The sequence below is a fragment of the Anoplopoma fimbria genome, chromosome 8, assembly GCF_027596085.1.
Source record: "Anoplopoma fimbria isolate UVic2021 breed Golden Eagle Sablefish chromosome 8, Afim_UVic_2022, whole genome shotgun sequence".
Taxonomy (NCBI): Eukaryota; Metazoa; Chordata; class Actinopteri; order Perciformes; family Anoplopomatidae; genus Anoplopoma; species Anoplopoma fimbria.
Window position 1 is genome coordinate 421,901 of NC_072456.1, and position 27,238 is coordinate 449,138.

Here is a 27,238-nt window from a genome sequence, read left to right on the forward strand (position 1 = left end):
AAGACTTGGGGAGTTACGCTGCAAACTGTGTGAACACATAATGTAAGAGATACAAAGAGGCAACATGGACATCGAGTGGAAACTGTACAAGCTGTAAAGTATGGATGTGAGTCCCCTACGCAGGCTGCTAACGGTGCTGTGGTGGTCCGGATAGGAAAAGTGAAATATTTGTCCGTAAAATGTCATCCCAGACTCCAGCAGAGTCCCGCCGCGTGACTCCATACAGTCATCACGTCCAGTCCTGATGGGGATTGATCTTAAGTTTAAGGAGATGTGGCTGGGAGGGCCGGGGCCAGGGGGGTTTGCTGTGATGAAGGAAACTAGGAAGCAGGAGTGAGGGTGGAGGATCAGTTGGAGGTGTCAGAGTGAACGCTTCCGGGTCCTTCTGTGGGTGAAGTCACTGACGAGGGGGTCGGAGCATCCTGCCAGCCGCCGTTTGCCTGAGAGGGAAAAAAAGGAGAGAAGCATTACTTTTCATATTCATTAGTCAATGCAGCCGGGTCAAAACACACTGAGGTACAACGAACGGAGGTCCTGAGGGCAAGGTAGTGTATGAGCGCAGCGTGGAATGCTGGGATACACGCAGCCTGAAGCCAAATTGCCTCCTGGATCGGAGGAGAAGCTAACCTAGCTGGAATCACAGCTAATATTTCAGAACACGACTGACATAAAGAAATATAAAATCATGTTTTCAACCAAGCAGAAAGGGAGTGAATTACAGTCTCCGCCCCGTCATACACTGCACACACAAATTTATATAATGAAAAAAAAAACACAGAAGAGAAGGTTTGCGAGGTTTTGTCTTGACATAAATTCATGTCACTTTCGTTTTAAATAATATGAATAATAAATGTGAATTTTATGAAAAGACCCCCGAAACCAAACCAGTACAATCAGCGTCATGTGCACTAATTGTTACGCTGACAGCAAGAATTAACATACAATAAGAGCAATGGAGGGCCCTTCCCCTACCAGAGACAGGCCTGTTAGAGAGCATTTAGGATATTAATAGTACATTTAAAGCCATCAGAATAACGGGAAATGGTCCTCGACAGCCTTTCATTTAAAAGAAAGCCTGTTATTTAAGGCGGCAGACGGTAGTGTGTTATCATAAAGTGGAGGGGTCAGATCGTAAAATGTCTGACTTCAAAATTGTAATCATCCACATAAAAATTGTAATCATACACAACATGCATTTTGTATCCGCTCAGTCATTATACAGTCTTTTTGTTATATTTCAGAAAAATATAGTTCCTTAAACTCTTCCATCATTTGCTCCACTTTTCACTCAATTACTTTTATTTTCCACAGCATGTATTTCATTAACAAAAACACAGAGTTGAAAATGTGTTGGGGGTTTGTGGGAGGCTTCTAAAGCTGTTGTGTGGGCGTTTTTTCAAAGATACATTTCTTTAGTTAAAAAACGGAAAAATAGCATCTCTACTGTGTTATCTATTTGGAGCTCCTCTGTGCTGCTCTGAATAAAAGACCTAAACAGCTCAGACAAGGTTGAGATGACATTAAGTTCTCACCTATAAGATTAACAACTTTGATAGAAATTACCACTACTTGGAAAAATATCCTTATCAAACAAACTGCGGAGCGCATATTGCAGTGAGGCCAAAACTCGTAACTTACTAGCCTTAGCTACATAAATCACAGGCAAACAGCCTGGCAGACAGATATCCCGCTCTTACATTATGCATCGCGGGGCTTCTTTACAGGGTATGAAAGTGAATAACACAGCATACTGTGGCAGTGTAAGATGTGGTAGAGCAAGCAGGCGTCCAAGGAGAACCGTATCTGTGAGGTCAAAGGACTGAGAGAGAACAGGGCCTGCATACGTTAGCGGCCTCTCCGGGCTCGCACAGCTGGCTGCGGGGTGCGCTCCGAGGCAGCCGGGACGCCCATTTGAATACACATACATGGTGTTTTTTTTTCTACTGGGGGGATTTTTCATCTGATTATCATATGGCCACTGAGGCACGACGACGACGACGACGACAGCGGAGGAGCGGAGCCGCGGCTGTGACCGCCGTCGTCCTCTCGGCGCGGCTCGCTGTCAGGGCCATTAGTGTGGCAGGAACATGATCTGAGCAATGCGCTTGGATTGCTGTCCCAAGTCCACACTCTGCTCTCCTTGTGTCTGTCTTATCGATTTTCCCCTTTACGACACGGCTTGTCGCTGTGAATTTCCCCACTGTTTGCAGCCGCCAGCGAGCCCCCCCCCCCACTCCAACCCCCACCCGAACTCTGCCACAAAACAAGACAAACACGAGGGGGGACGCACCCCTATGGCACACGAGGAAGTTGTTTCCTGTGGCATGAGGCATTTTTTGTTTTGTGTGTCTGCGCCGTTGTCTTTACTGGGAGCCTCTGGCCCCCCCGAGGGCTGCTAATCACGGGTCAGGTGGTCAGAGGGGATTTGAAGTCCGGTGCAGGAGGTGTCACCTGTCTGTGCAGTTCGCTAGCAGCTGACTGTACGTGGCTGCAGGTGCTGCGCCAGACCTGATCCGACGTGACAGGCTCAGACGGCGGCTCTGCGTGTGTGTCAGGCCGGCCACATGCCTGCGTACGCCGGGCAGCGTGCTGCCCGTGGCGGGGGCTATGCAGAGGCAATCAACTAGGTGACCATGGAGCAGAGACAAGTCCCACTAAGTGGCATTCTGAGCCCCATGGCTTTGAAATAATTGGTAGGGAGAAGAAGAAGAAGAAGAAGAAGAAGAAGAAGAAGAAGAAGAAGAAGAAGAAGAAGAAGAAAAAAGAAAAAAAGAATCCTTACATTGATGCCCTGCGGACTGTACATCTGGTTGGCTGTGAGTCCTTCACTGTATCCGCCTGTCTGACTGATAACATGGCGAAGGGTATCCACCTGAAACATTCAGAGACAACAAACAAAGCAAGGTCAGAGTCAACACAAGGGAAGCTCAAGAGCAAAGAGAGGGATGACAAGACGACGAGAGGGACAACAAGGGTACACTGCTGCAAGTATATCCTTAGAGACGACAAGGTCCAACCAAACAAAAAGGAAGCTGAGGAAGAAAAAACTTAAGCTTTCTGCTTGTTAAAATAAAACCTATTCACATGGTGAACACGTTGTGAGAAAAGGCCTGCCCTTGAGACTGTGAAGACGCTCTATGGTGGAGCCAGTACAAGCCTGTATATCCCTTTTTTGTCACAACGGACATTTTAACTTGTCAAAGAAAGAAAGCCAACAGATTTTATGATTGCTCTGTTCCATTAAGGTCCAAGTGTTTTTCTCAAACTGTAGGGTCCACTTTGGGGATGTAAAAACACCTCTAATGTGGCTGTGCATGACTGTGGGTAAAAGAACTTGTTGTGGAAATGAAGTTGAATTAATCATGTGGGAGCAACAAACTAAAACTGAGCACTTTCATGCCAGCAAGGCTTGGAATATTTGTATTAGCAAGACATTTTCAGACAGCAAAATGAAATGGAAAGTAAAAGTCATCAAGCAAGTATATTGGTTAAAGCCAAAATCAAGAAAACATGATTAATTCTGCATTCATGCAATGTTGGAATGGTAAAAAACAAGAAAATCAGCTATTATTCTGACTTGAGAGAGTTCACGCACTGTTTCAAAATGGTTACCAATATTGTAAGCCTCAAATTAGCTTCATTAAAATGTTACATTTATATAGCTTTGTTAAAAAGCAGAACCAAATGCTAACAAATGGCGTATAGCCTTTAGAACTAGCTTAGTGGACTGCATTGGAGTTATGATATTATTTGAGTATGACATTAGTCAAATTAATGATAATCACACCTGTGCATGACAAGTCAAAATGTCTACTGGGATGTGAGGTGGGCCTGCCCCTGTATTATCTGCAGTGCAGCTCGCGGCCCTACCTGTGACTGCACGTTGGCTCCCACCTGAGCCCCCTGGTACGAGTCCCCATTGAGAGACTGCACGCTCATGAACAAGTCCCCGGAGTTTGACATGTTAAAAGAGCCGCCAGAACCTGAAAGGAGAGAGGGAGCAGTCGCATCACAGAGAGACAGAGAGCAAGCAGCGTAAGCAGGTCGGCCGGTCCAGGCAGCAGCCTGGAGGGGCACCATGCAGATGTTAGCTCGCAGCCAGACAGGCTCTGTTAGGTGAGAGGAATGCAGCCATTTTAGAGGAAACCAATGGAAACCAATGGAAACCAATAGAAACATGAGGACAGAGATACAGCTGTAGCCTGAAACAAGGGGTGTTTGTGTGATTAAACGTTTTTACCGCCAAAAAGGTGACACAAGTGAGTAATTTATATATTAGTGGTTTTAAGAGGTTATTTATGGCTAAGTTTACAGTCCACAAGCAGGCCAAATGCCCTTTCTTGATGTTTAACGAAAGGTGAAATTATTAATATGATTTCATTTCAGAGTTAAAAGTGCTTAATTACAAATTCAGAGCATCAATATAGCAACAAACAACACTTTAAGTAAAGATATGGTGGTGGAGTAATGGTGAGGCAGCTATATGAAAATGGGCCTTAATGTGTCCCTATGAAATTCATGAATGAATAAAAAAGAAAAACTATAATTCTTTGTATTATTAATTGTTTTGAGTGTTGAGCCATTAATCTAAAATATGAAGCTACTAAAAAATATTAATATTCAAAACTTCCTTTTTTAAGTGATGGACTGACGGACATCACCCGCGTCAGTAGGCGGCTTCGTTTAGCTAGCAGCTAACGCGACCGAAGTCTGGATAAACAGCGGTCTTGTCTTTAAGCAGCTTTAAAAAAAGAAATACGATGACGCATGTTTGGACCATGTTGTGTCTAGGGAGCAGTCGCAGCGGGGTGGGTGTTGGTGTTGGTTCTGGGAATGAAGGCGAAACTTCGGCGGCCACTTCTTCACGGACTTCCCGCGAGAGCCATGCTTGTCTTGTTAACCTTGGAATTCACGCTCGGCAGCCGGCGGCGTCAGTCGGGACACCACCGGACCTATCAGCTACAGAGGGCCCAGCTGTTACCAGGGCCATCATGACCCGGGCTCCCTCTGATGCCTTACAGTGTTGGGAGACTTTTCTATGCGACAAACCGGATCCAGACGCACCTGATAATAGATAACTCGATAGTTCGTGGATAGACAATCCACGATAACTGGACGTACAACCTGACGTTTTTGTTCTTTGAAAGATAATTAATTGACACTAAAGATAACGATGATGTAATCAACCTTTTTCAACTCCAAGCCCAGGAGACGCAGGAGAGTCCACCTGTGGAGGCGTAGCTGCAGGTAAGATAGTGCTTTTTTTATTCTGGCCTGCCGTGGCAAGTTATGGGAAAGGTTTCTGAGGAAGTTCTGAATTGGACCATATTTGAGGTTCAATTTGTGTGTTGTTGTAATAAAGTTTATGCAGTGTTGGAAATTGTGATTATTTGGGCTGTGCCAATGTATTTCCTTTTCTTTGAGGTTTTCCAAAGAAGATTCAAATATCTGTCACCAGATTTAATGAAATCATTGTCACCCTAAAAATAAAATTGTTAAACAAGCTTTCATTTTATTTGTCGTTATATACATTTAATTTATGGTGCGGTTAAGATTGTTAGTAGAACAACTAGACTTGACAAAGTGGAATGTTTTTTGTTTTTTTTCCAAAAAGGCTAAATACCAACAAATAGGGATTGAAGTCGAATATATGTCATAAAATGTGAATTTTGGAAATTATTACATCTAGATTTTTTTTCCAATTAATTTGACTTTGGAGTTATTGGAAATGTCCGGCTAACAGCAGTCAGAAACAATCCTAGGCACCCACCACTGGAAACAAAAAATAAGTGTAGCCTTATCTTTATTTGCAACTGTGCAGAAATGGCAGGTTTAAACACAACGAATAGACATGCAAAGGTAAAAGATGAGCAGCATTTTAAATGTTGGTTTAAAATTGGGATATGGACGTTATGATAGAAGCTTTGAACTATTCAGTATCGCTCTAGATATTGTTATTTTCTTGTTTATGTAGAAAGCCTTTCATTTGACTGGCTCCTTAATATACATTAAGATAGAACTTTAAATATTTATTTAAATAATACTGAACCCTTGAACCAGAGATTGCTCAAAAATTACAGCAAAATAAGAATAAACAACGCAACAGAGTCATACTCTGTGTGTGTTGTAATGTGAGCTTTTCTGTGCTCTTTTCTTTCATGTAGCTGGTCTGTCTGTTTGCACTGTTGGTGTTGTTAGCGTCGTTGGCTCAGCTGTTGCCATGTTGAGAGCTGTGTGGAGGCAATCCTTCAATCATAGATATGCTCTGAATTTGTAATTTAGCACCTTTTTAAGTATTCAGTGGTTGGCTCAGGATGTGATTAGCCTAGCAAGGAATCTTCCAACAAAACGTGTGAGACCTTTGAATTTATTTGGGACTACTTGGCACAACAGGATACAACAATTGAAACAAATCAGTTTTGGAGTGATCTAAAAGTACATTTGTTCACTTTTTATGGATCTTAGCTAGTTATTTGCATCTGTTTCCCATACTTGTTCCATGCTAGGCTCAAGATATTTCCTGTTCTGACTCCTAGTGAGACTGTAAATACACAACTTTCAGAAAATAATGGACTGTAGCTTTAAAGATGAGGCCAGCAATATTCACTTTTTTATTGTCAATAAGTCTCATAAAAAGACCAAAATGAACTAATTCAATTGAGGACTTTACGAATTTGCAAAATTCTTGTGTCATTAATATATAGTGTCAGTTTTAAAAGCTTATGTGAATTCCCTAAATGGTGCTGTTGTTTTTTGCAAATGCTACCCAAACGGAAGAAAATAATGAATATATGTAGTACTATTAACACAGATTTGGTGTTAAAAACTATTTACATGGAATTTATGTGAGATTGTGTGTTATGTGAGTAAAGAAACAGTGGCCATGTTGCTATTAATAGGTTTAACAGTATGACTCATTGATTGCTTTCACTTGTTTTCGGACAAAAATTGAGCTCTAAGGCACAGATGAAGAAGGTGTAGGAGGCAGTACTTGTTAGTAGAGTCAATTGTTGATTTTGTCTTTTAATGTGATATGTTGACAATAAGAAAAGGACAGAAAAACCATAGAACTATCCTGTGAATTTCAGTACACAGATCATGATGAATACAGAGTCAAATAGTCATACATGAAGAATAGGATTAATTGAGATGAAGACAAAAGGACAGTAAGCATAGGGAGACTTGGCATGGGGCTCAGGTTGGCTTATCTCTGACACAGCTTTGCTCTCTAAGGGTAGTTATTCTTGTTAAGGTGACCTGTTCAATATAATAATGGTGCATTACCAGGTGATAGGCATAGTCCCTTGTACGAGAACGGCCTTTTTGTTAGTCCTAATTTGTTCATTCCTTACAAATCACCAGCACCAGCATTGAAATAGCCTCACACTGATATACTGCAATAGTGGTTTAGTTGTAGTAATGAACAGAGAGGAGGTACATGTCTAGTAGCTGATCAGAGCCAGGGACTTCCTGTCTCACCTGCAGAGTTTGGAGTTGAGGGTGAATTTGCTTGGCTTCCATGTGAGGATGCATTAGCCGCATTCACGGCAGTTCTCGCAGCGTACATGTTGGCTTCTTCTTGGAACTTACCAATGTTTTTCTTGTATCTGATTCTTTTATTCCCAAACCAGTTGGAAACCTGAGCAGACAAACAAGAGAGGGTAGTTTAATGCTCACAGAGTCTCAACACACAGAACCTCTCCATATTTGGGGGGGGGGAAGCATTCAGAGATATCAGGGTAGTTTATTTAGGTTAGCCTTAATGGCATGTGTTACACTGCCGAGATGTAGGGGCTACATAGTCTGGTGCTGCGAATCCACATTAGTGCCAGAATGGAATGATTGCCAATAACAGTCTCATTATGTCACCATGACTGCAGCTATCATCAGAACTCACGCACGCACCAATCAGTCAACATCCGCTAACACCCATTACTGCTAATGGACTCCCAGATGACGCCAGGGGGGTAATCCCGGCGCTAATGATAAACAACATTAAAATGAAAACCAAATCAATCCTGCAAAGTTTCCAATACACAGAGTAGGTAAACATCTCCTTTATTATGGCCAAGCAACGGAAAGTCTACAAATCATTCAGCCGCCGAGCAGCTTCCACAATCAGGCCCAGATGCATCCTCAAATCATTTGGTATAAATTAATGAAACCAATTGAGAAAACAATCCATTCCCAAATGATGGATTCAAAACACAAACTGCTGTTTACCTTGGCGTTGCTTCCCTTATTATCAATTCTCACGGGATTGAAACAACTTGAGCGCTAGAATGCAAAGATGAAAAAAACAAACCAAAAAAACAAGGTACCTAAATATCTGACTCTTTTTGCTTGTCAGCAGCAACGACACAAACATCTTGAGTGTCTTTAGATGTTTGGTAAGTTACTGCCAGATTTATCGTAAACCGTCATTGCACTGCTCATTCCTCAAATGACTGCAGTGCTATTTTCAGAGGCTAATGGTATTGCTAATTACTTCCATATACAGTAGGGTTATTTTCACAATTGATTAACTTATTGGTCTTTTTTTTAATTATCCATTAATAGTTTTGTCAGATGTTATGATGAGTAGCCAAAATAATATTCATTTATAATCCTATGAAACTAAGAAATGTGTTTCATATCAATCATGAAAAGAAGTGATTAAATCTATATCCGTTGTGTCAAAGCTCACAGAAGTACCTTTTACTGACTCTGGATGTTGAATATTTTCTGTATTATTACAAAACTTGTTCCACTATATGATTACATAAGAACTTTGACAGCAGTGTTGTCTTTAGCCTGCACTACTTCAATAGAAACATAGAGTCATTGGTCAAAAATAGCTTTGTCTGGTTTGAATTACAAGATGACAAACTTATGACATGGCATATATTTATACTTTGAGTCCTTTGTTGTCTCACTGAAAGGTACCGCTAAAAGATTAGAGGAGCTGTCTGTACCCATGACAGTCAGAAAGCGTATTATTAGGTTACTTGCCAAGACGCTCACAGCTGCTTCAGATTAGGAATCGTATTTCGTGTCACTCTTCTGTACAGAGGTTTTCCTACAGGTGGTGTGGTGTGGTGCACTGATCTGTGGTGTACCTGGGCAACTGTGATGGCACACTTCTTTGCCAGCTCCTCTTTAGCCTCCTCGCTTGGGTAGGGGTTACTGAGGTGCGAGTAGAAATACTCGTTCAGGATCTCTGTCGCCTGCTTGTTGAAGTTTCGTCTTTTCCGTCTGCAAAGAGAGCATCGGCAAGTTAAAACAGTAGAGTAGAGCCCAGTTTACATGAATCACAACGGCATAAAGTGTTGAGCATTGATGTTAAGCTGTTAATTAGGACGGTTCCCAACTGAGTGAAATGACCTGGAAGTATCTTAAATGGCAGCCATGATAAGAGCTGGTCCAATTCTCTTGATGCTGAGGAAAGGTGCTTCAATGCTACCTTTCTTATAGCATTTAGCATAGGGCCCTCTAGGCTTTTCTTTATGAGAGGAAAGGAGATTATACCGCCCCACAATTCCTTGCTGCAGCATCACGGCAGACCCACGTCAATAACCTCCTCCGTCGCATAATTACCTAACCTAGTGTAAGTGTAGTCGTATCCTTATAGCAGTTGTCTTTTCCTAAGTCCTTATTACTTCTTTTTCACATCTTTCCTTGACCCCATAACAAGACCTTTTGTAATACTACCACTAGGAGTCACTAAACAAGTGATAACAATGCCTTTGCAGGATAGAGTGTCATCTAAACCCCTATTTCTTTTACTCACTGAAATGTTGACTTTATAGTACACTGTTCTTCAAATAATGACATCTCTTTTGTCCCCCCCCCGGTTTTGCTTTGAATGAGCATATTTGCTTTTTTAAAACTACTGCCGCACTCAAAACTTTTCAATAAGCCGTGGTTAACGTCAGACACTGTCAGGACTCGAGAGAACAATTAGGCCCAGAACTGCTTTACTACAGCTGCTCATGAACAACTGAATATAATTGGCAGTAGCAATAACAGCACATAGAGGTTCATTATATTCTACTCAGAATCTACTATTACTGTAAGTAACATTTGAAAAGATTTTGCCAATTAGATAAATAGATAAAAAACTAAGCAATAATGAAAACAGCTATTTGGTGGGCTGCGTATCAAGCCATAATACTGAACGAAACGTATCCAGATCACAATATTCTGAAAGGTCAAGTCCATTACGTTTGCATCAAATGTCAAATGTCAGTTCTAAATTTAAAAACAATTTAGATTTATTGAGAGGTTTATGGCAATTTAAGTTTTTGTACTTTATGTGGTTTGTGGTTGGGGTTTGTACAAAAAAAAGATTATGAACCTTCAGCCTTATTTTTGGCCACTTGGTGGCAGCGCAACAAGCTGTGAGCACAACATTAACATATGAAGTTGTTGTGGCAAAAAGGTTTGCACACAGTTGTATATTTACACAACTGGCAGACATATAACATCATTTTAAAAGGGAAGTGAAATATCCGGCACCCATAAAACCAAAACAATGCTGTAATTTATTGCATGGTTAATGCAAACAAAAAATGAATTAGAGCAGCTTTAAAGCGAGTATCACAACACCATTGTTTTGACTTCAAAGGTACAGACTAACTGTGTCTAATAGTAAACACACAGATAATCCAAAGATAAATCTTAATATCCCAGCATGCTCAAAATACATGGCAGCACAGACACAAGGCTGCATTGATCACACATGAAATACTAACATACAAAGCTTCCATATGCAAATGAACCCTGTGAAAGCCCCCCCCGACACCTTTAAAGCAGACAGATATCACATGCCGATGCCCACGAGTTGACTGACCCTCCATCTCCTGCACCTATCAGGTCATGTCTGCATGTGCCACATCTAAAGAGGACTTTACATAAGCTGCAGGGGAACCCTGTGAAATCTCTATGCATGTATCCACCGGTGAGGAGATTTGTGCTAAAATCTCTGTCCCGCACTCCAAAGCCTGCTTGAGAATATGCAAATGTGCACAGCGTGAGCTCCAGCAGCCAGTAGATTAATCAGTGGCGCCGAGCATGGCGGTGCCTCTCAACCAGTGAAAGCTCTCCTCTCCCTCTCCCTTCCCCTACCCCTCCACCACAATCATTTGCAAGAGAATAGATAGGGAGCTTTGTAAGGGAGCGCATGCCTCATTTAAATGTTATGCCTCCGACTCAGACTTTTGAGTGACATTTATCCTCTGAGAAATGTATGCAAATCCAAAGCGCGCATCAAAAGGAACAAGCGATTACATTAAAAAAGGGAAATAGTTAGCGCTACGGAGCACGCGGTGAACTCTTATTGGCCAACATTGCTAGGTATGCTGGTCCAAATGGCATCCATAGATGCAAACCAGCCCGGTGCGTGTGTGTGTGTGTAAGCAGCAGAATCGGCATGTTTTACAGCATGTTTATAGCATGATAGACCTCCTACATCGGCCATTCATATGGATATCAGGCTGAGCAGGGGAAGCACATGATGATTTGCAACGTTTGTTAAAAAACGGGAGTTTTTCTGCAGCACTGAGCACGATGGGTGAATGGAAATGCACGTCAAGCGCACTGTATACAGTGACAGAAAAAACACACACCTGGCATCGAGGAAGCGGGAGCGCAGGATCATGACGGCCTCGCAGGTGCTCTGCTTGAGCTGCATCTGGATGGAGCTGAACTTGCGGTGGATGATGTTCACCATGCGCTCGATCTCTTTGGGCGAAATCGGCCGCGTGCGGGACTGCTCCCGCAACAGGTTCATCACGTGGGTGGTGAACTCGTTACATGCCTGTGAGGAGGACACACACACACACACACACACACACACACACACACACACACGCACGCACACACACACGCACACACACATACACAGACACACACAGGGATAAATATAAAAAAAACCTGTAAGACTTAAATTTGCAAATGTGGCCATATCAAATTTACCTCTGCAGAAACCCACATCTGTGCGCGCACACACACACACACACACACACACACACACACACACACACACACACACACACACGCAATGTCATACAGTATTTAAAAGTCACAGATGAAATAGAAAAAAGAAAAGAGGATGTAGTTCTGGGGCAAGATTTCTCACAGAGCCAAGGGGGAATATAAGCGCTGATATATTTCATATTTAACAGAAGTGGTGATGGCAGCGTGTTGAGAGGAACCAATGACAGCTGTTCCCTTCTCAGACACACTTTCACAGCATAGCCACCCTGAGAGACGAACACGCCATGACGTTTTTCATTCATCCAGCCCGTGTGACACCAGGCGTGAATCTGCCACGATATTACACTCCGACTCTGCGTCTCTTACTGTCTCCTCTCCTTTATTTCCTCTCCTCACGTCGGTCTCTCTCTGGATTTAGCCGTGTCAGGCTTTGTTCTGTGTCTGTCTATCTGCGTGTTCATCTGTCTTACTCACATGCATCTGAAAGGGACGCCATTGTCGTGAATGCATCGGTTATCAAGGCAATGAGAGGAAATCACAGCCCCCCCTTCCCAAACTTCAACAGACGTTCAAGACTATACTTGGAAAACACACAGAGACACACAACGTGCTGCATATGCTGGACTATTCTGGGCTGAGCGCACAGTCTGAAGGGAATTCTTACTGAGACTGATGCGTGTTGAGGAAACATTTGAATCTACAAGGGTTGTCACCTGATTTAAGGTTGATCCTGCCTCAGCGAAAAGATATAAACAGTCTGTGAAATGTATGTTAAAACAGCCATTAACTTACATTGTATTTTAACTGCTCTGACTATATGTTTCCGTTGCTTAGGAGAGGGTGTATAGAGAAAAGTATTGGCAAAACATATGCCAAAATGTAAGTGAAAAATGACCATCACAATCCCCAAAAGCCAAAGTTATATCACTGGGTGTCTTGTTTTGCCCCTCACTATACTATTTAATAATACAAAGAATAGCAGCAAATCCTCGTAAATTAGTAGCTGGAACTTTCTGTGCTTTTACTTTAAACATTTATTTGACAATTCTTTTCTGTTGATTGACTAATCAAATAATAGTTTCAGCTTTAAATGCGATGCTTTTATTACACAGAGCGCATCCACACTTGTCATTGTTAAGTATTTAGACAAGAACCAGGAAGTGATGCAGAGACATCCACTGAGGGTAAGTCTACAGGTTTTCATTTAATTTTTTCTTTCTCACACTCACATCAACTGATAGAACCCCATCGTCACTTGTATGTTGTTTTACATGTTTCTCTGTAGTACTGTTGTATTTTGTTAGACAAATGTCTGCTAGTTTTACTGTCTGTGTAGTTATTAGGAAGAAAACAGTCGTAGTTTATCTTTTGTGGCTCTGGAGGAGCTTCGTTAAGAATGAGAAGGTAACCCTTGAAATATGGTAGATTAATCAAGAAAATAATCGAAGCAAAGAGGTCAAACATTTGCTGTTTTTTTATATCATCGTACATGATATAGTCCCTCAACTTCATTAAGTCCAAAATGTTGGAATACTTTTGTTGCAATGCTTTAATTGGAGAAAAAAGATGCAATTGGTGAGATAGAAAAATCTGTTAATTGTAACAGCTTTGTCTAGTACTTTCTAACTACTTGATGTAGCCCTAAATAAAGAGTACTATCAGTATCATGAATTCAGTGTTATTAGTACGTCTCGTCCGGTCGGGTGTGCTGTCCTCACCTGCTCGTACTTCTCCAGCTCTGTGTGGTATATCTGTCTGATCTGGGTCAGCTTCGCCCTGTAGTCAGAGTGCTCCGTCGAGTTGTCCGCCCCCGCTCCTCCCGAGGCCGCCGCCGCAGCGGCTGCCGCCGCCGAGCCTCCGCCTTTCTCCGGACCGGACACGCCCTCCGCCAGCAGCATGTTGTCCAGGCGCATGAGCTGGGGATCAGGGGCTCCTCCTCCTGGGCGCCGCGGATACTCAGCACTGCAGTGAGAGCAGAAGGTCAGAGGTCAGACGTGAAAGGTCACACCTACAGTGGCGTAATGCGCCGCAACAAGCTGTCAACCACCACATCCACCAGCTCAGTGTGAGTGATGCAGTATGTTGTAGCAGAGAATGACACAATAGCACAGACTGTTGATGTAAAGTGTGTGGATCTTGTTAAAGACAATATTTTGATATTAAAAGGAAATTAGGAAAAGCTCACTCTGCTATTGAAACAGCTTGGAGGCTGATGATGACGAGTGGAAAGAAGTTTTTCCTTCAGTGTTGGCCCAGCTTTGTTTTCTCTCTGTGTATATGTGTATATATATATATATATATATATATATATATATATATATATATATATATATATACACACATCTTTAATTCTCCATCCATAGCATTAGGCTCAGTAATTCACCTTTTCAACTTTTTCAACACAAAGCTCTCCGGTCTGTCATGTTTTTCTCTGTTTTATATCAATGTAAATTCAATATATTTGTGGTTTGGACAAAGCAAGGCGTTGGAAGATGTCACCTTGGACCTCGGAATTGATTAATCGGGAAATTCATAATGAAAATAATAATAATAATAATAACAATAAGTGGCAGCTCTAGATGCAACGAGTTACAGTATTTAGTTATGACAAGGCAGACCATTTTCATTTATTTATTCTAGAACGTTTTTCCCTTACTCCACCTTTCTCAGTGCTGCTGGATCCATCACATAATCCATTCTTTCCTTTTGACTTATTTCAATCTCCTTTATAATAATTACTATTATCATCATAGTTCTTATTTTTATCATCTTTATTTCATGGTAGTCCTCTATAGCTGCCAGAGTGGTTGCTGTTTGCTTGTAGTTTATTCTTGTGCATCTTTTGTAGTCAATTTGAAAATAAAATAAAAGATGTTAGAAGTTCTCTAACACCTTCTTTAATTTCATCAGTGGAAAAGTGGACACATTGTACAGTACACTTGTTACTTTGTGTATATTAAATATATATGTAGATTTTATTGGCTTTGATTAAAATGGGTGACCGGATGAACAAAATGTTCCCCATCCTTTTAAACGGTAATCTAAAGATTCATCAACACCAGTAGCCTGCGTGGATACCTCTGCCTTCCACTAGAGGTCTCCCCTGCCATTCTTTAAAAGGCTCTAGTCCCACCTTCCATTTTCTGAGGTGAAAACACTCCCAGCCTCTGACTCTTCCTCCTCCATCTGAGAACAATCCATTTCAATATAAAACACCTTCCCCGTGTGGAGCGTTGTGATGCTACCATTCCTAATTGATCCCGGTGTGGATATCGAAAACGCCCTGACGGTAGCCGATCACAGGGCCAAACGTGAGCCCTGTGAACCCCCCCCCCCCCCCCGCCTGTCGATAGCCGTTTAAAACGCTACCATTTGTCAATTGCCTCGTTGTCATTGAATGAGAAGGGACAGGCAGGGAGCACTTCATTAATTCAGAGACAATGGGAGCGCTTGGTGCATTAACCCCAGACTGCTGTCCTGGTTGGTAGGCCTGGGCGGGGGGTCACTGGGATGAGAATGAGGCCTGCTGTAGTCACCCCCTCCTTTTAAGTGGGCTGGAAATGCAAATATGGCAACTGTTGGCGAGTGGAAGAGGTCAGGGGTTCAGGCCACCGGCTCAGCGGGAGGTAGATTGAGTGTGGGAGGAGTGTTGGATGGACGGGGTGGGGGTGGGGTTGGGGGGTTGATCCCTTGGGATGGCAGGACTGTACAAACATCCTGTCTCATTACCCAGACTCCTTCATCACTCCCCTAATGTATGGACGGGCTCGGAGGGGGAAAATCTCGGTTGGCTTCACACCCGCCTCACCTCCGCACCGCCACGACAGCAAGCCACGCCATGACCCGATCAAACCCGCTCCATCAGAAACTTTAAACCCGCCTGTCCGCTCTAGTTAACGTACATCAGCAGAGGCCCCCGCTGCTCCCCGGCTCCTGAGCACTCACCAGTATGGAGAGGCAGTTTTTCTCTATAGTTACCACCTCATAAATACCAAACTAAAGTGGGTGTTAAAATGAGAGCACACCACAATATCCCATGGAGCAAAAAAGGAGCTGAACATTCTGGAAGTCATTTCCAGTCGGAAAACAACTGCTAGCAGTACATTCTTGAAGAAGAAGAAAGAAAATTGCGAAAAGCAAACAATAAGATGTTACATTTATTAGTATTCCAGGGTGGACTGAACAAGAGTTACGAATTTCAGGAGACTCATAGCTTGGTCTCAAAATTCGGCCTGTGTTGCTTCGGACAAATCGCCTGCCCCTGCAACTTGCATAAGTAGATTAAAAACCATAAAAAACTATGTAAAAACTCAACGGCACCAGCACAAAAATGTCAGGGAGGAAGCTCTTGTCAGATGTTTCTACAGAGAGAAAAAAAAAAAACGAGGTCAGATTTCTTCCTGAACTCATAAAATGTCTAGACTGTCAAATTAAAATGGAACACAAAAAATTCCCTGTGTCCGAAAAAAAACAACCTTCGATTCACGTCTGCCAAGTTCCAACTTAACATTCATGAAGTGTTTATTTCACTTGGCTTGAAGCACCTCCAACATCATTCTTATAAGAGCGCCTGTTGCAGAAGGTCATTTCTGAGGAGAAACCTCTCAGAAGGCAAAGCACTACTAGGCTTTTTTTTTTTTGTAGAAAGATGGAATAAAAAGGTTGTGGAAAGCAAACCACTACATTCAACGGGGCCGGGTAGTCGAAGCCGAGCATTAAGCCTCCAAATAAATAGGTAAACGTGTCTGAAACTGACAATTAACACAAACTCCCGACGCCATCCCCAGGCCTGGCTTGTTGACACGTGTACACCCTCGCTAATCAGCCGCGTATCACATCCTCTCCTCGTTCGCAGCCCAGATCCCAGCTCCACTCTCGCTGCTGATCCAGCTGTCTTGGAGAGCATCTGTCAGGAGGGACCCAGGAAGGAACAATGCATTACGCCATGTTGGCTGTGTACTGTCATCCCTCATTGACAGCACATTGTCACACTAACACAGTGTCCTCTGAGCTGGGAACAAGCTAAGTAGCTGCTTGCCTATAATATCAGCCCCTTCCCGCCGCCTCTTATCATACGATCTGATGGGCAGCCACTCCGAGTGGGGTTAATGTGGATCCCTCGAGAAAGGACGCGATGGCATTTTTGTTTTTTAATTTAAGCGACCAATCAGTTTGATCCTTGCAAACGACGACAGACGTAATGGCAACAATCTCTCGCCTTGTGATGGGACGGTTCCCCCACACGGAGAAAACCTGCAGACCTGCTGATGGAAGCAAACAAAGATTTATTTATTCCACCCCTGAACCTAAAGCACATAATTAAAACCATAGCGGGATTATCTCAAATAAAATTACTAAAGAAAAGAAAGGGATAATGTGCCTCCATAAAATTGGCTTTGCTGTGGGTCATAATTACACGACTCAGTGAGGGCCACTTTATTGGCTAATGGCGGCCTAATTGATTCATCCTAATGGTTTTTTTTCCCTGAGCCTTGGGTCTGCTGGGCACTCCCTGTCCAATAGTGCTGGTGAACTTACTTAGCCACCCGCAGACAAACATCGACGGTTCTCCCGGGGATAAACAATTGACTGCGTGTATGCGTACGCCCGCGCCCCCCTCCAGTGAACACACATCTTCTGTATGTCTCTAATGGATGCCATTTCCCTCTTGGAGGCGTTTCAAAGATGGCTTGTTGTCAGACGATGCCGTATTCCTCCCTCCTGTTGTTGACAAGCAATTCTCACAAGGAGGCAAGCACCGGGCTTTTTATTGCTTCACTTTATTCTCTGCGAATAAAAACGTGGGATTCTCACATTGGTTTTTGGTTGCTGATGGATTCACTAATAACGTGCAGAATGCGGGATTGCTGCGTGGTGTTGGAAGGAAACCTCTACATGTGTTTTTTACATTGCTTATGCGTGTCTGCGAACAAGGATTGGGTCAGGATTGGTGTGCACTGGTCGGTGGTTTTACAGAGGCAAAATGTCACCGACGGAAAAAGACAGGAAAAGTGAAGCGGAATGGCAGGACTTGACATTTATTTAACCCCACAACATCTGGCCTTTTACAAATCAAATCGATATGAAAAAAATAAATAAAACGGGGCAATTGGCTTTTGGAGGGGTGGATGTCTGGTTGTTTATCTGTGAATATTTATTTCATATCCGCAATGAGGGGGGGGGGAAGCTTTTGGTCTTTGAGGATAAGCTTGGAATATCATGCTCGGAGATGATTTACTTCCCTATTTGGGGGGAGGGGGGGAGCAGCTTGCCTAAACCCCCCTTTCTTCTCTCCCATTGCTTGTTTTTAGCAAGCACATGTGTAACACTCTCTGTTCCCCATATATTAGTCATCCGAGAAGATTGGCTCTTGGCCTCATATGAAGATGGGTGTGGGTATTAAAATATTAATTGAACTACTAGCAACAGAGATTCATCATTTCAGAGCAGGGTGAGTCTTAATTGAACAAAGAACATAGAATAAACTCTCTCTGAGGGGGATGAACCGTGGCAAGAAATAAAAGTGGGTTGGCAGCCCGGGGCTAGCATCATAACTAGCCTCTGTGGAAAAAATATCATCACTGGGGGAAGGACACAGGTCCGTTACAGATTGTCACATCATCTCGCCGTACGTGACAGAAGTTAGTGTGAGAAATATTAAAATTGACAGCAAGTACAAGCAAGATCCAGGTCTAAAAATACGCTTTTGAGTCAGTGACAATATTTGGGATGGTATCAAAAGCTTGTCAGGGGATTACGATTTCTTCCAGGACACTGCTTGCATCTTCAAAATGATTCAGTTTTCATTTTTTTTTCTGTGGCATAACAATATCCGACTCAAAAGAGTTACAGCACACCATGCTCTGCAGTCCAGATATCTTATCCTATCAGATTAACAGAGGCAAATGGCAGGCTGTCAAAAACCATTACCATATGTAATCCCCTTCTAGATTTCGAAGGCATGTCGACAGGGACTGTTGGCATGGCAGCCTGTCGTGGTGATCGGGTGATTGGGGGTGGGGGGGTCTGATGTTTAATTAATGATGTTGGGCTGTTCTGTCAAAGTTAGAGAGATGGACGGCCAAACATAAAGCCCTCTGACAGAGATTGGGCGCCTCCGTTTCGAACTGGCAGACACCTTTTGTGAGGCCCTCCGTTCTGCACCCGGACGCTGAAATGTGATCCGCGGTGTTACATCACAGTTAGCGGGACGGGGAGAGTCGGCCAAAAGTGACATGCGATGCCGGTCAGGTGACAGCGTGTCCAGGCAGATCAACAACGCCTGGCTTGACATTTCTAAGAGCACTTTGAGTAGAAAGGCAAAGGGCATAGGACTTTAAAGTGACAACCTGTGATGTTTTTCTTATCAGTTTTTCAGTTGTGTTGCTGAGCAATCAGCCAATAGGAGCTTATTAAACCTCTTGCTGTGTCAGGTTGGTCTAAAAAAAAAAGGAAGAAAAAAAAACATTGAGCACAGGAAGTAATGCTCCAGGTTGTTAGCATTAGCCGCAACCACTATCATGGCTAAAAACAAAAACGTTTCGCTAGTACCCAACAGGGCTGTCACTTTTTATTACTACTGTTCAAACATGGGGAGTAAATGTGATATTCATGCTATGTTTGACATACTTCACAATGTAGCCTACAGGCTAGGCTATCTTTGTTTTTGGTAACGTGCTACCGTGAACAGTAGAGAGGGTCCTGACCAGTTCACACCAATCACAACACCGCAAAAGTCATGTGAGGAGGCATTATGGACTCCTTAACATAGATGGATAAAAGGTGGCTAATGGTGAGACTGTTTGCTGACTTTGTTAATTGCAACTGCTAATAGTAACGTTAGCTTGTCACTCAGCGAGGCACTGCAAATGAACGGAACTGTGCCAATGCTACAGCCTTGTTTAGGATGGGGGTTCATTAGTATTAGTTAAAATATGTTCCAACTTGACTTCAAAAAAAAAATGTCCTAAATCTTCTTCAAAGGAAAAAAACAATAAAATTGTGCGAGATACACAAGCAAGTAGTACAGTGCAAAAAGACGTTAGCGTTAATGCAATAGCCATGTTGGCTAATAATACGTCATTTTCATAATATCAAAGATATTTCCAAGAATGAAAGGGTATCTGGCATATTCCCATTTTTCAAAAATTTAACTCAGTTTCAGGAAAAATGGGCCGGCAGTTTTTCCATAATTCTGCTAAACCAAACAGAAAACTGGCAGAGGTAATGATACCATTACTGAAATCCCTGTCAGTTGTGGTACTCATCAATATTGAGTGGATTTACCAAGGACAAGGTTCAATTGTGCAAACGCATAGCTAGCTTTACATATGTTTGCGAATATGTCAAAATAAAATGGTGACATATGCATCGGTGACACTTAAAATTCATGTGCATAACATATCTGTGTCAACACCAGATTAGAATTAATAATGCTTTCATGACTTCCTATGTATTAAACACAACCACATAAGATATTTAAAATCCCTGCTGAGTGATACAATTTGCAGTTATCAAACAAAATCAGCACACTATTCAAATAAATGGGTCTGATCCCAAGTGTTAACAGCGACCTTCGGCATGTGGTCATACCTTCTCTAAACAGAGTCATGATGTAATCTTGCCTGGAATAATCAGTCCATCCTCAAGACAGTCCGGCGGGTCTGATGAGAGCCAAATGCTTTTGCATAATTAACCCTTCCTGGTCGGGCTGCGGTCGGCCTGTCTGCTTGAATTTACAGTGACAGCCCCGGCCCTATTTGTTTGCATTGGTGCTTCAGTGGGCACACTTCATTGTGGCTTCGGCAGTTAATAAATCACAGGAGAAGCCCCCTCTCTCGACGCCAGCCTGTGCTACGGTGGTCCTGTCACAAGGCAGGCACCAGCGCCGAAGCGACAGCTACATGCTAATTCGACATCGGCATAATTCATTATACAGTCGCAAGTGTACTGGAATGGAAAGAGAACCAACATACACCAGGAGGAAGACGACAGGCATCAAACTGTTAAATCCTGCTCCCCTTACGTCCCCTCTGTTTGCCTTTGTAAAGGCTCAAGTCTTTAAACTCCTGCCAGCACTATAAAATTATACACAACTTATTAGATATGCACAAAAAGAGCTTTGGGTTGTGCAAAGAATACAATTATATATCGTAGCATTTTCTTTCAAAGTGTCGACACAAAGTCGTGTAATTCATTTAAAGGAAAAAGGTTAACTGACAACATCAAAGAGGTTAATGGACAATGAAGACAATTAAGAAAGAACTGAGCTCCTCAACAGTGTTGTTAAAAAGAAATCAGCCTTTTTTTTTATGAAATATGATAATCTATACAGCCACTTCCTGTAAGTCATGCAAAAGCCAATGTAAAATGACATATCAAAAGGTAGAACGGGAGCTATTGCACTAAAGGGGAAATTAACAAAAAGATAAAGAGTCAATTAAAGCGATAAGGCCTTGTGCTCTTCAGAGGGTGAAAAACCAAGGGGAGTGGAGCTGACAGCCTTCACATTAAAGCGCCGCGCTGCCATCTCATCCGCTATGTGGCCCCTCCGCTTTGTAACCACCAGTTCAGAGGAGAAAGACGCAGCATAGTCTTTTGTTAAGAAATACAACCCACACACACACGCGCACACACACACGCTGTCATCAGCAGATACCACTAATGAAGGTAATTAGAAATTAGGTCCCCAAAAGGCCTTAGGGCCACTAGTAATGCACGCATAGTCTTTGCTACAGTGGACACATACTTCCAATTGAAATTTACATTTTTTTCCTTTCTAATTATTCACTGCTGTGTGACACTTTGAAAGCAACTTCATTTCCCATATAAGAATGGTAGGCTTTACGTAATCTCGCTGCTTTAAGGATGAAGGGACATCATCAGCCTCAGATTCTCGTTTATGCCGTGTTCCGGTCATGTCTTCAAAGCCATAACGAGTGAAAACGATTGAACTAACCTTTTTGGAAAGTGACCCTTTAAAATCAATACGTTTCCTTCTTGCTATACCCTCAACACAGGTTGCATACGTGTATGAGCTGTGTGAAATTTGACCAAAGGTGATATTCCTTTTTCAAATTAAAAGAGTGAAATTATGTAGTTTTGTGTGTAGTATGTAGGTTGCAGTTTTAAACACCTGGTTAACTTTGTGAATTGAAAACAAAACAAAACTACTTGGTTAGGTTTGACTTAAAATAAGTACATTTGTTATGTAACTTAAGTTGCGTAAGTAGCGTTTAATGTAACAATGAAATAAGTTAAAATGTTGTCCTTTGGTTTTACACAGGACACAAACGGCTAACTACTGGGTGAAAGTCCTGTGTTTGTTTGACTCAGATTTTTACTGGGGGTCCTGAACCCAAGCTTGGGGATTGATGAATCTGCAGTGATAAGTATTTTGCTGGACCAAGTAGCATCTGTCAATGTTGACACATTACCAGCGGAAAAAGTTTGACTAGTCTTACGTCTTTGTGGTGCACTGCTCTGCTATGTGACAGGCCCTTTGCTCTGGCATTGGGCAACGCTCGTTGGAATACAAAGAATAAGACCTGTTGTTTTCTGCATAGTTTGTGTCCATGTTATTGCCAACCTACAGTCTGTTTTGCAGTATTCTATATATTCTACCAAGAACACGTTCAATCACAAATCGAGTCTAGTCTGCTGTACCGCTAGGGTTTAGTTCAACACAAACAACACTCTATTTGTGGAATCATAAAGATTTTGATGCAGCTTTTTGAAGTCACACGGTTTGTTCCTAAATTGTTGTTGCAACTTGGTCCCTTGTAGGGCTAGGGACTTTGACAGTGCCCTATATCAAAAACCCCAAAACTCCCAAAACTTGATTAAACGCAACATAATGCAGCAAAAGCAGCTCCATGATGCCAGTGTCATTCCACTGTGCAACTTCTCAGACCACATCAAGGAAGGGTAGCAGTGAAAGAGCATCCAGACGAGTGTCCTGTGTGTCTCACATGAGATGGCCAGCGTCCGGCAGCGTGCACCAGACCGGGGCCATTCGTGGCCTCGGGCCTAGTGTCGACTTGGCCTGCCATGTCATTAACAGTCACCTTGATCCGCTCCACCTTATTAAAGCCATTCCTTCAGGAGAGCAGACGAGCATGTCACAGTGTGAAACCAGGCCAAGGAGGGAAGGTGACCACACTGCCACCCTCAGCTCGTACAAGGGGGGCAAGGAGGAGGGGTGACGGGGGGGTACACACGAGCACAGTGCAGAGGCTTTGTTGTCAGCCTCATCCCGGACCCCCTGATGTCCCTGTGATTCCCTTGTCAGTCCGTGTTAATGGAACTCGCAGTGGTTATGCTCCTTCACATTCTTATCTCCCGTAGCAGGACAGTCGCACGGCCCAGCGGTGTCTGTTTAGCCTCGGCTGACCGGGAGACAACTGCTGCGTTGAATATTGACAACGTCTCTGCTCTCAGCAAAAAATATGTTCGGGACGGCTACTATTTAGGAACGCTGAGGCTCAACCAATGGGCGTGTACCTTCAGTACAAATTGGACCTGTGCTATTTGACCAGTATTAACTGATGCAGAGAGTTATTAGAGGTTAACTTCATTTGACTGGTGTGCTCATGAGTAAAAAAAAAAGCTACAGCCTAAACCCAGAGAAATGCCCCCATTGGGAAGCCTGGCGTCCTCCAGCTCTGTCCCTTTTCCATCTATCCGACTACACACACACTTGTGTGGCATTTTTCACCGAGCACAGCTCCCCTACTGCCAACCAGTTTATGTAAAAGTGATTAACAGTAATTAATCCTTAATCACCATGATTAGCCAAGTCGCAGTAAATTAAGCCACATCTGGAGCAGCTGAGGGCTTTGAGAGTGGCAGCAGGCATGCTGAGTGTGAATGCCACTGTTGACTGAGGTCTACCTGAACAACTGAGGGCAAACAGCACAAGGCTCATCTCTACTGTGCTGTTTGGACGTTGTGCTGTTAAGTGGAATGTTAATTCAGATGGTAGCTCTCTGTAGATGGTCGTGTAACAGATGTCCAAAAACAGAATATAAAATAAATTAAATCTACTGCAGAGTAATTATTTAAAAAGAAAATGCGTCACTTTTAAAGCTAGTTCCGGACAAGCAATGTAGAATTTAAAAAGGCTATTTTTTAAACAGAGTCTGGTGCAGTCCTCACTCAACATAAAATGCACCGAAACTACATGGCGTCACTTAGCTCAAACTTAACGGAGAACAATGAGGGCACTACAACATAATTCATCTGTTTGAACTGAATATTCTCTGGTCTGGCTCAGCTCAAAGCACAAAACACACAATCTGTCGGCGCGTTAGGACTAATCCCCGCTGACAGCGTTTTTAGAATATTTTTTCTTAGCGCATCTCATTGTTACTTCTCTGTAACAGATACCCTTCCATTTATCAAATGTATCAATCCACCCTGGCTCTTGAGACGTGCGTCTGATGGAGACCCCCTGCGTTTTTTACCCTTCAAGTCTATTTCTGTCTCATTTAGTGAAGCGTAATCTGCATAGACTGCTGTTTAAGTCACACAAATATCCCGCTGTATACATATCGCTTCCGTGTCGCTTTCCGGTTAGGTCGTCGTTCTTTACCGGGCCTGTTTGTAAACGATACCGACAATCAAACACAGGACTTTCACCCAGGGGAGAGGTGTTCGTGTCCTATGTGAAACCAAAAGTCAACGTTGACTTAATTCACTGTAGTTTTGTTTCATAACTTGTGTACTTATGTACGTAGGTTACATAGCAAGCATACTTATTTCCACCCCAACCACTATCTTTTCCTAAACCTAACCAAGCAGTTTTTTTTATGATGATATGGTGGTTTCCATCCTGTTATCTTTCCTGCTGCATCCAACGAAATGTCAGCGTGACCTTGTTTAACCTGAGTGGTGTTTTATTTTAAACAAATTATAACCTCTTAATGCCTGCTGAACATAAAACTCATCTAACAACATGTTTTATGTGAGACATTCAGCATTTGCTTGCTGTTAAGTAAATTTGTTAATGTTGAATTGACAAAAAGGGAATATAAATAAGATAAACCATACATACATATGTATATATATGTATATATTTTATATAACTTGTAAGTGTGTGTTTGTGTGTATAATGATAAGATTAGCTTCATGAATAAATGAGTGATTCCTGAACACATATTCAGATACATTATAGGGAAATCTGTAGCGACTAAAACAGCCTTCCAAGAAACCAAGGAACTGACCTTCAATATCTACAGTAAACAGACACCAGAGCAGATTCCACAAGGACACGCACAAACACACACACACACACACACACACACACACACCCCATAACACAATGCCACGGCGCCCTGTGTGTACCCGAGCTGCATTGTTGATTGGCTACGTTGCCTGAAGATGTCTCGTGTGTAGCCGCGTAGCCTCTCTGTAGCTTTTTTATTTTTTTTCCTGCCAGATAAATGATGCAGGAGGACTGGTTGTGCGCCGGGGAACGGGTTCCATCACAGCGGGTGTGCTGTTCCTCTTAGCCCAATGTTTCTCTTGTGCCCCCCTGGAGAGTTTCCTCCCCGCGCCCCCAGTCTCTCCCTGTTACACAGCTCCAGATTAATTACACACTTTAATGAGCTGAATTATTAATGGGGCTCTTACTTGGCAGTTTAAGGAAATGCAGAGGAGAAGACGGCGTTGAGCACTGGGAAACCGAGGGCTCTCATTAAAACATCACACAACGCCTCTGGGATCGGTGTTATTTAGCCGGAGAAACGATGGGATTTGGTGTCTTATGTTTATTGGAGTAGCTGCTTGAGTTTGAATCCAAAGCGAGAGAGAGGGAGAGAAGAGGGCTGCAGAGGCTCGTGCACCACATTATGTCATTATGATTGCAGGCCCGAGGAAAATGAAAGGCCATCTAATGCAGCCGTTGGAAAAGCTTCCCTCTCTGATTGTTCAGCACAGATGGGAGCAATATTATCTGAAATGAGGTGGACTAAAGCGGAAGTGAAATGAATGAAAGAGAGGCCATTTCTAGTCGAATGTCTCATTCCCTTTCTCCCTCCAAAGGGAGTTTTTTTTTCTTTTTCTTCTTTATCTGGCACAACTGTTAACACTTACTGCAGCGAGGATGTTCATCAAAATCATGAATATGGGAAATTGTCATTATGAAAACTGCAGGAAAATAAGATTTTTCACATAATATCACACTTGCTGATAAGAGGAAATCACACAGCGAAGTGACAGGAAATGAAACCAGGAAACAAGTTCCAGAGTTGTTCCTGCAAGTCTAAATTTATATATTTCTGCTGGATGGAAATTCAATCACCTCACCGCATCTACGTGTGTGTGTGTGTGTGTGTGTGTGTGTGTGTGTGTGTGTGTGTGTGTGTGTGTGTGTGTGTGTGTGTGTGTGTGTGTGTGTGTGTGTGTGTGTGTGTGTGTGTGTGCGCGCAGGAGTGCTACAACGTCAGGATTGTGTCCAACACCGCATAGCATTGTCAGAGCTCACACATACGATCTGACAGGGTTGTACAAAGAACAGACAAAGGCGATTTGTTCTCTAAATGCACTTTAATGTGTCGAAGAAACAGAAGTCTTCTCTGTTTTTGTGTTATTTTTTTCGGCAAAGCATCTTTATCAAGAAGCTGCTCATATTACCGGTGTGATGATTGTGTTCATCAGACAGGTTTTCGCTGTGATGGCTGCCACACTAACACGAGCCGAACGGCTTTCACGCTCGCTTGTGGAATCCACAGTGGGATCCCAGGGGATCTCTCTCTCTCTCGCTCTCTATTTGTGTACAAACTGCTGCCAGTGCCGACTGTTCCTGGTGTTTGGGAGGAAACAATAACGGCCTCATCGTCAGATTGCATTACAGCCCGACGCTCTGCACGACGATAGGACTCTGAATGGATTTTGGCTTTATTGCCATATTTGGGGAGGCACTTCAGGAGAACTGATGACAAAGCGCCTGACAAATAAGACTGAAATCTGGCTGACGATTTAGCCTCTGCGCCCCAGTGATACAGCACATTAACACCAAGATTAGTAATCACTGTGAGGAGTAATCAGGTGACCCAGAATGGCCTGGGTAGGCAGGCAGGCGTGTGGATGGGACGGTGTCTTTGTGCAGCCCCCGCAGCTCCAGACACAAAGCCCCCGGGGACACTGCCAAACACCCCCCCCCTTGTAGCCAGGATGAGAAGCGCACAGGTTCCTGCTCGACAAAAAAAAGAAGGCCCGAGCAGCTCATTACGTGGGGTCCTATTTGGGTCAGGGAGCAGAT

The 27,238-nt window shown here is 43.0% G+C and overlaps 1 protein-coding gene across 1 annotated transcript in view; it reads right to left on the reverse strand.

Moving 5' to 3' along the window:
• Nucleotides 1-347: 347 nt before the first annotated feature.
• The window catches only part of LOC129094153 (pre-B-cell leukemia transcription factor 1-like), a 57,601-nt gene continuing 30,710 nt past the window's right edge, over nt 348-27,238 (reverse strand). Inside the window, 8 exon segments of the mRNA XM_054602193.1 lie at nt 348-440; nt 2,783-2,872; nt 3,871-3,983; nt 7,480-7,639; nt 9,099-9,234; nt 11,607-11,797; nt 13,695-13,906; nt 13,909-13,938. Coding sequence (XP_054458168.1) covers nt 348-440; nt 2,783-2,872; nt 3,871-3,983; nt 7,480-7,639; nt 9,099-9,234; nt 11,607-11,797; nt 13,695-13,906; nt 13,909-13,938 — 1,025 coding nt within the window.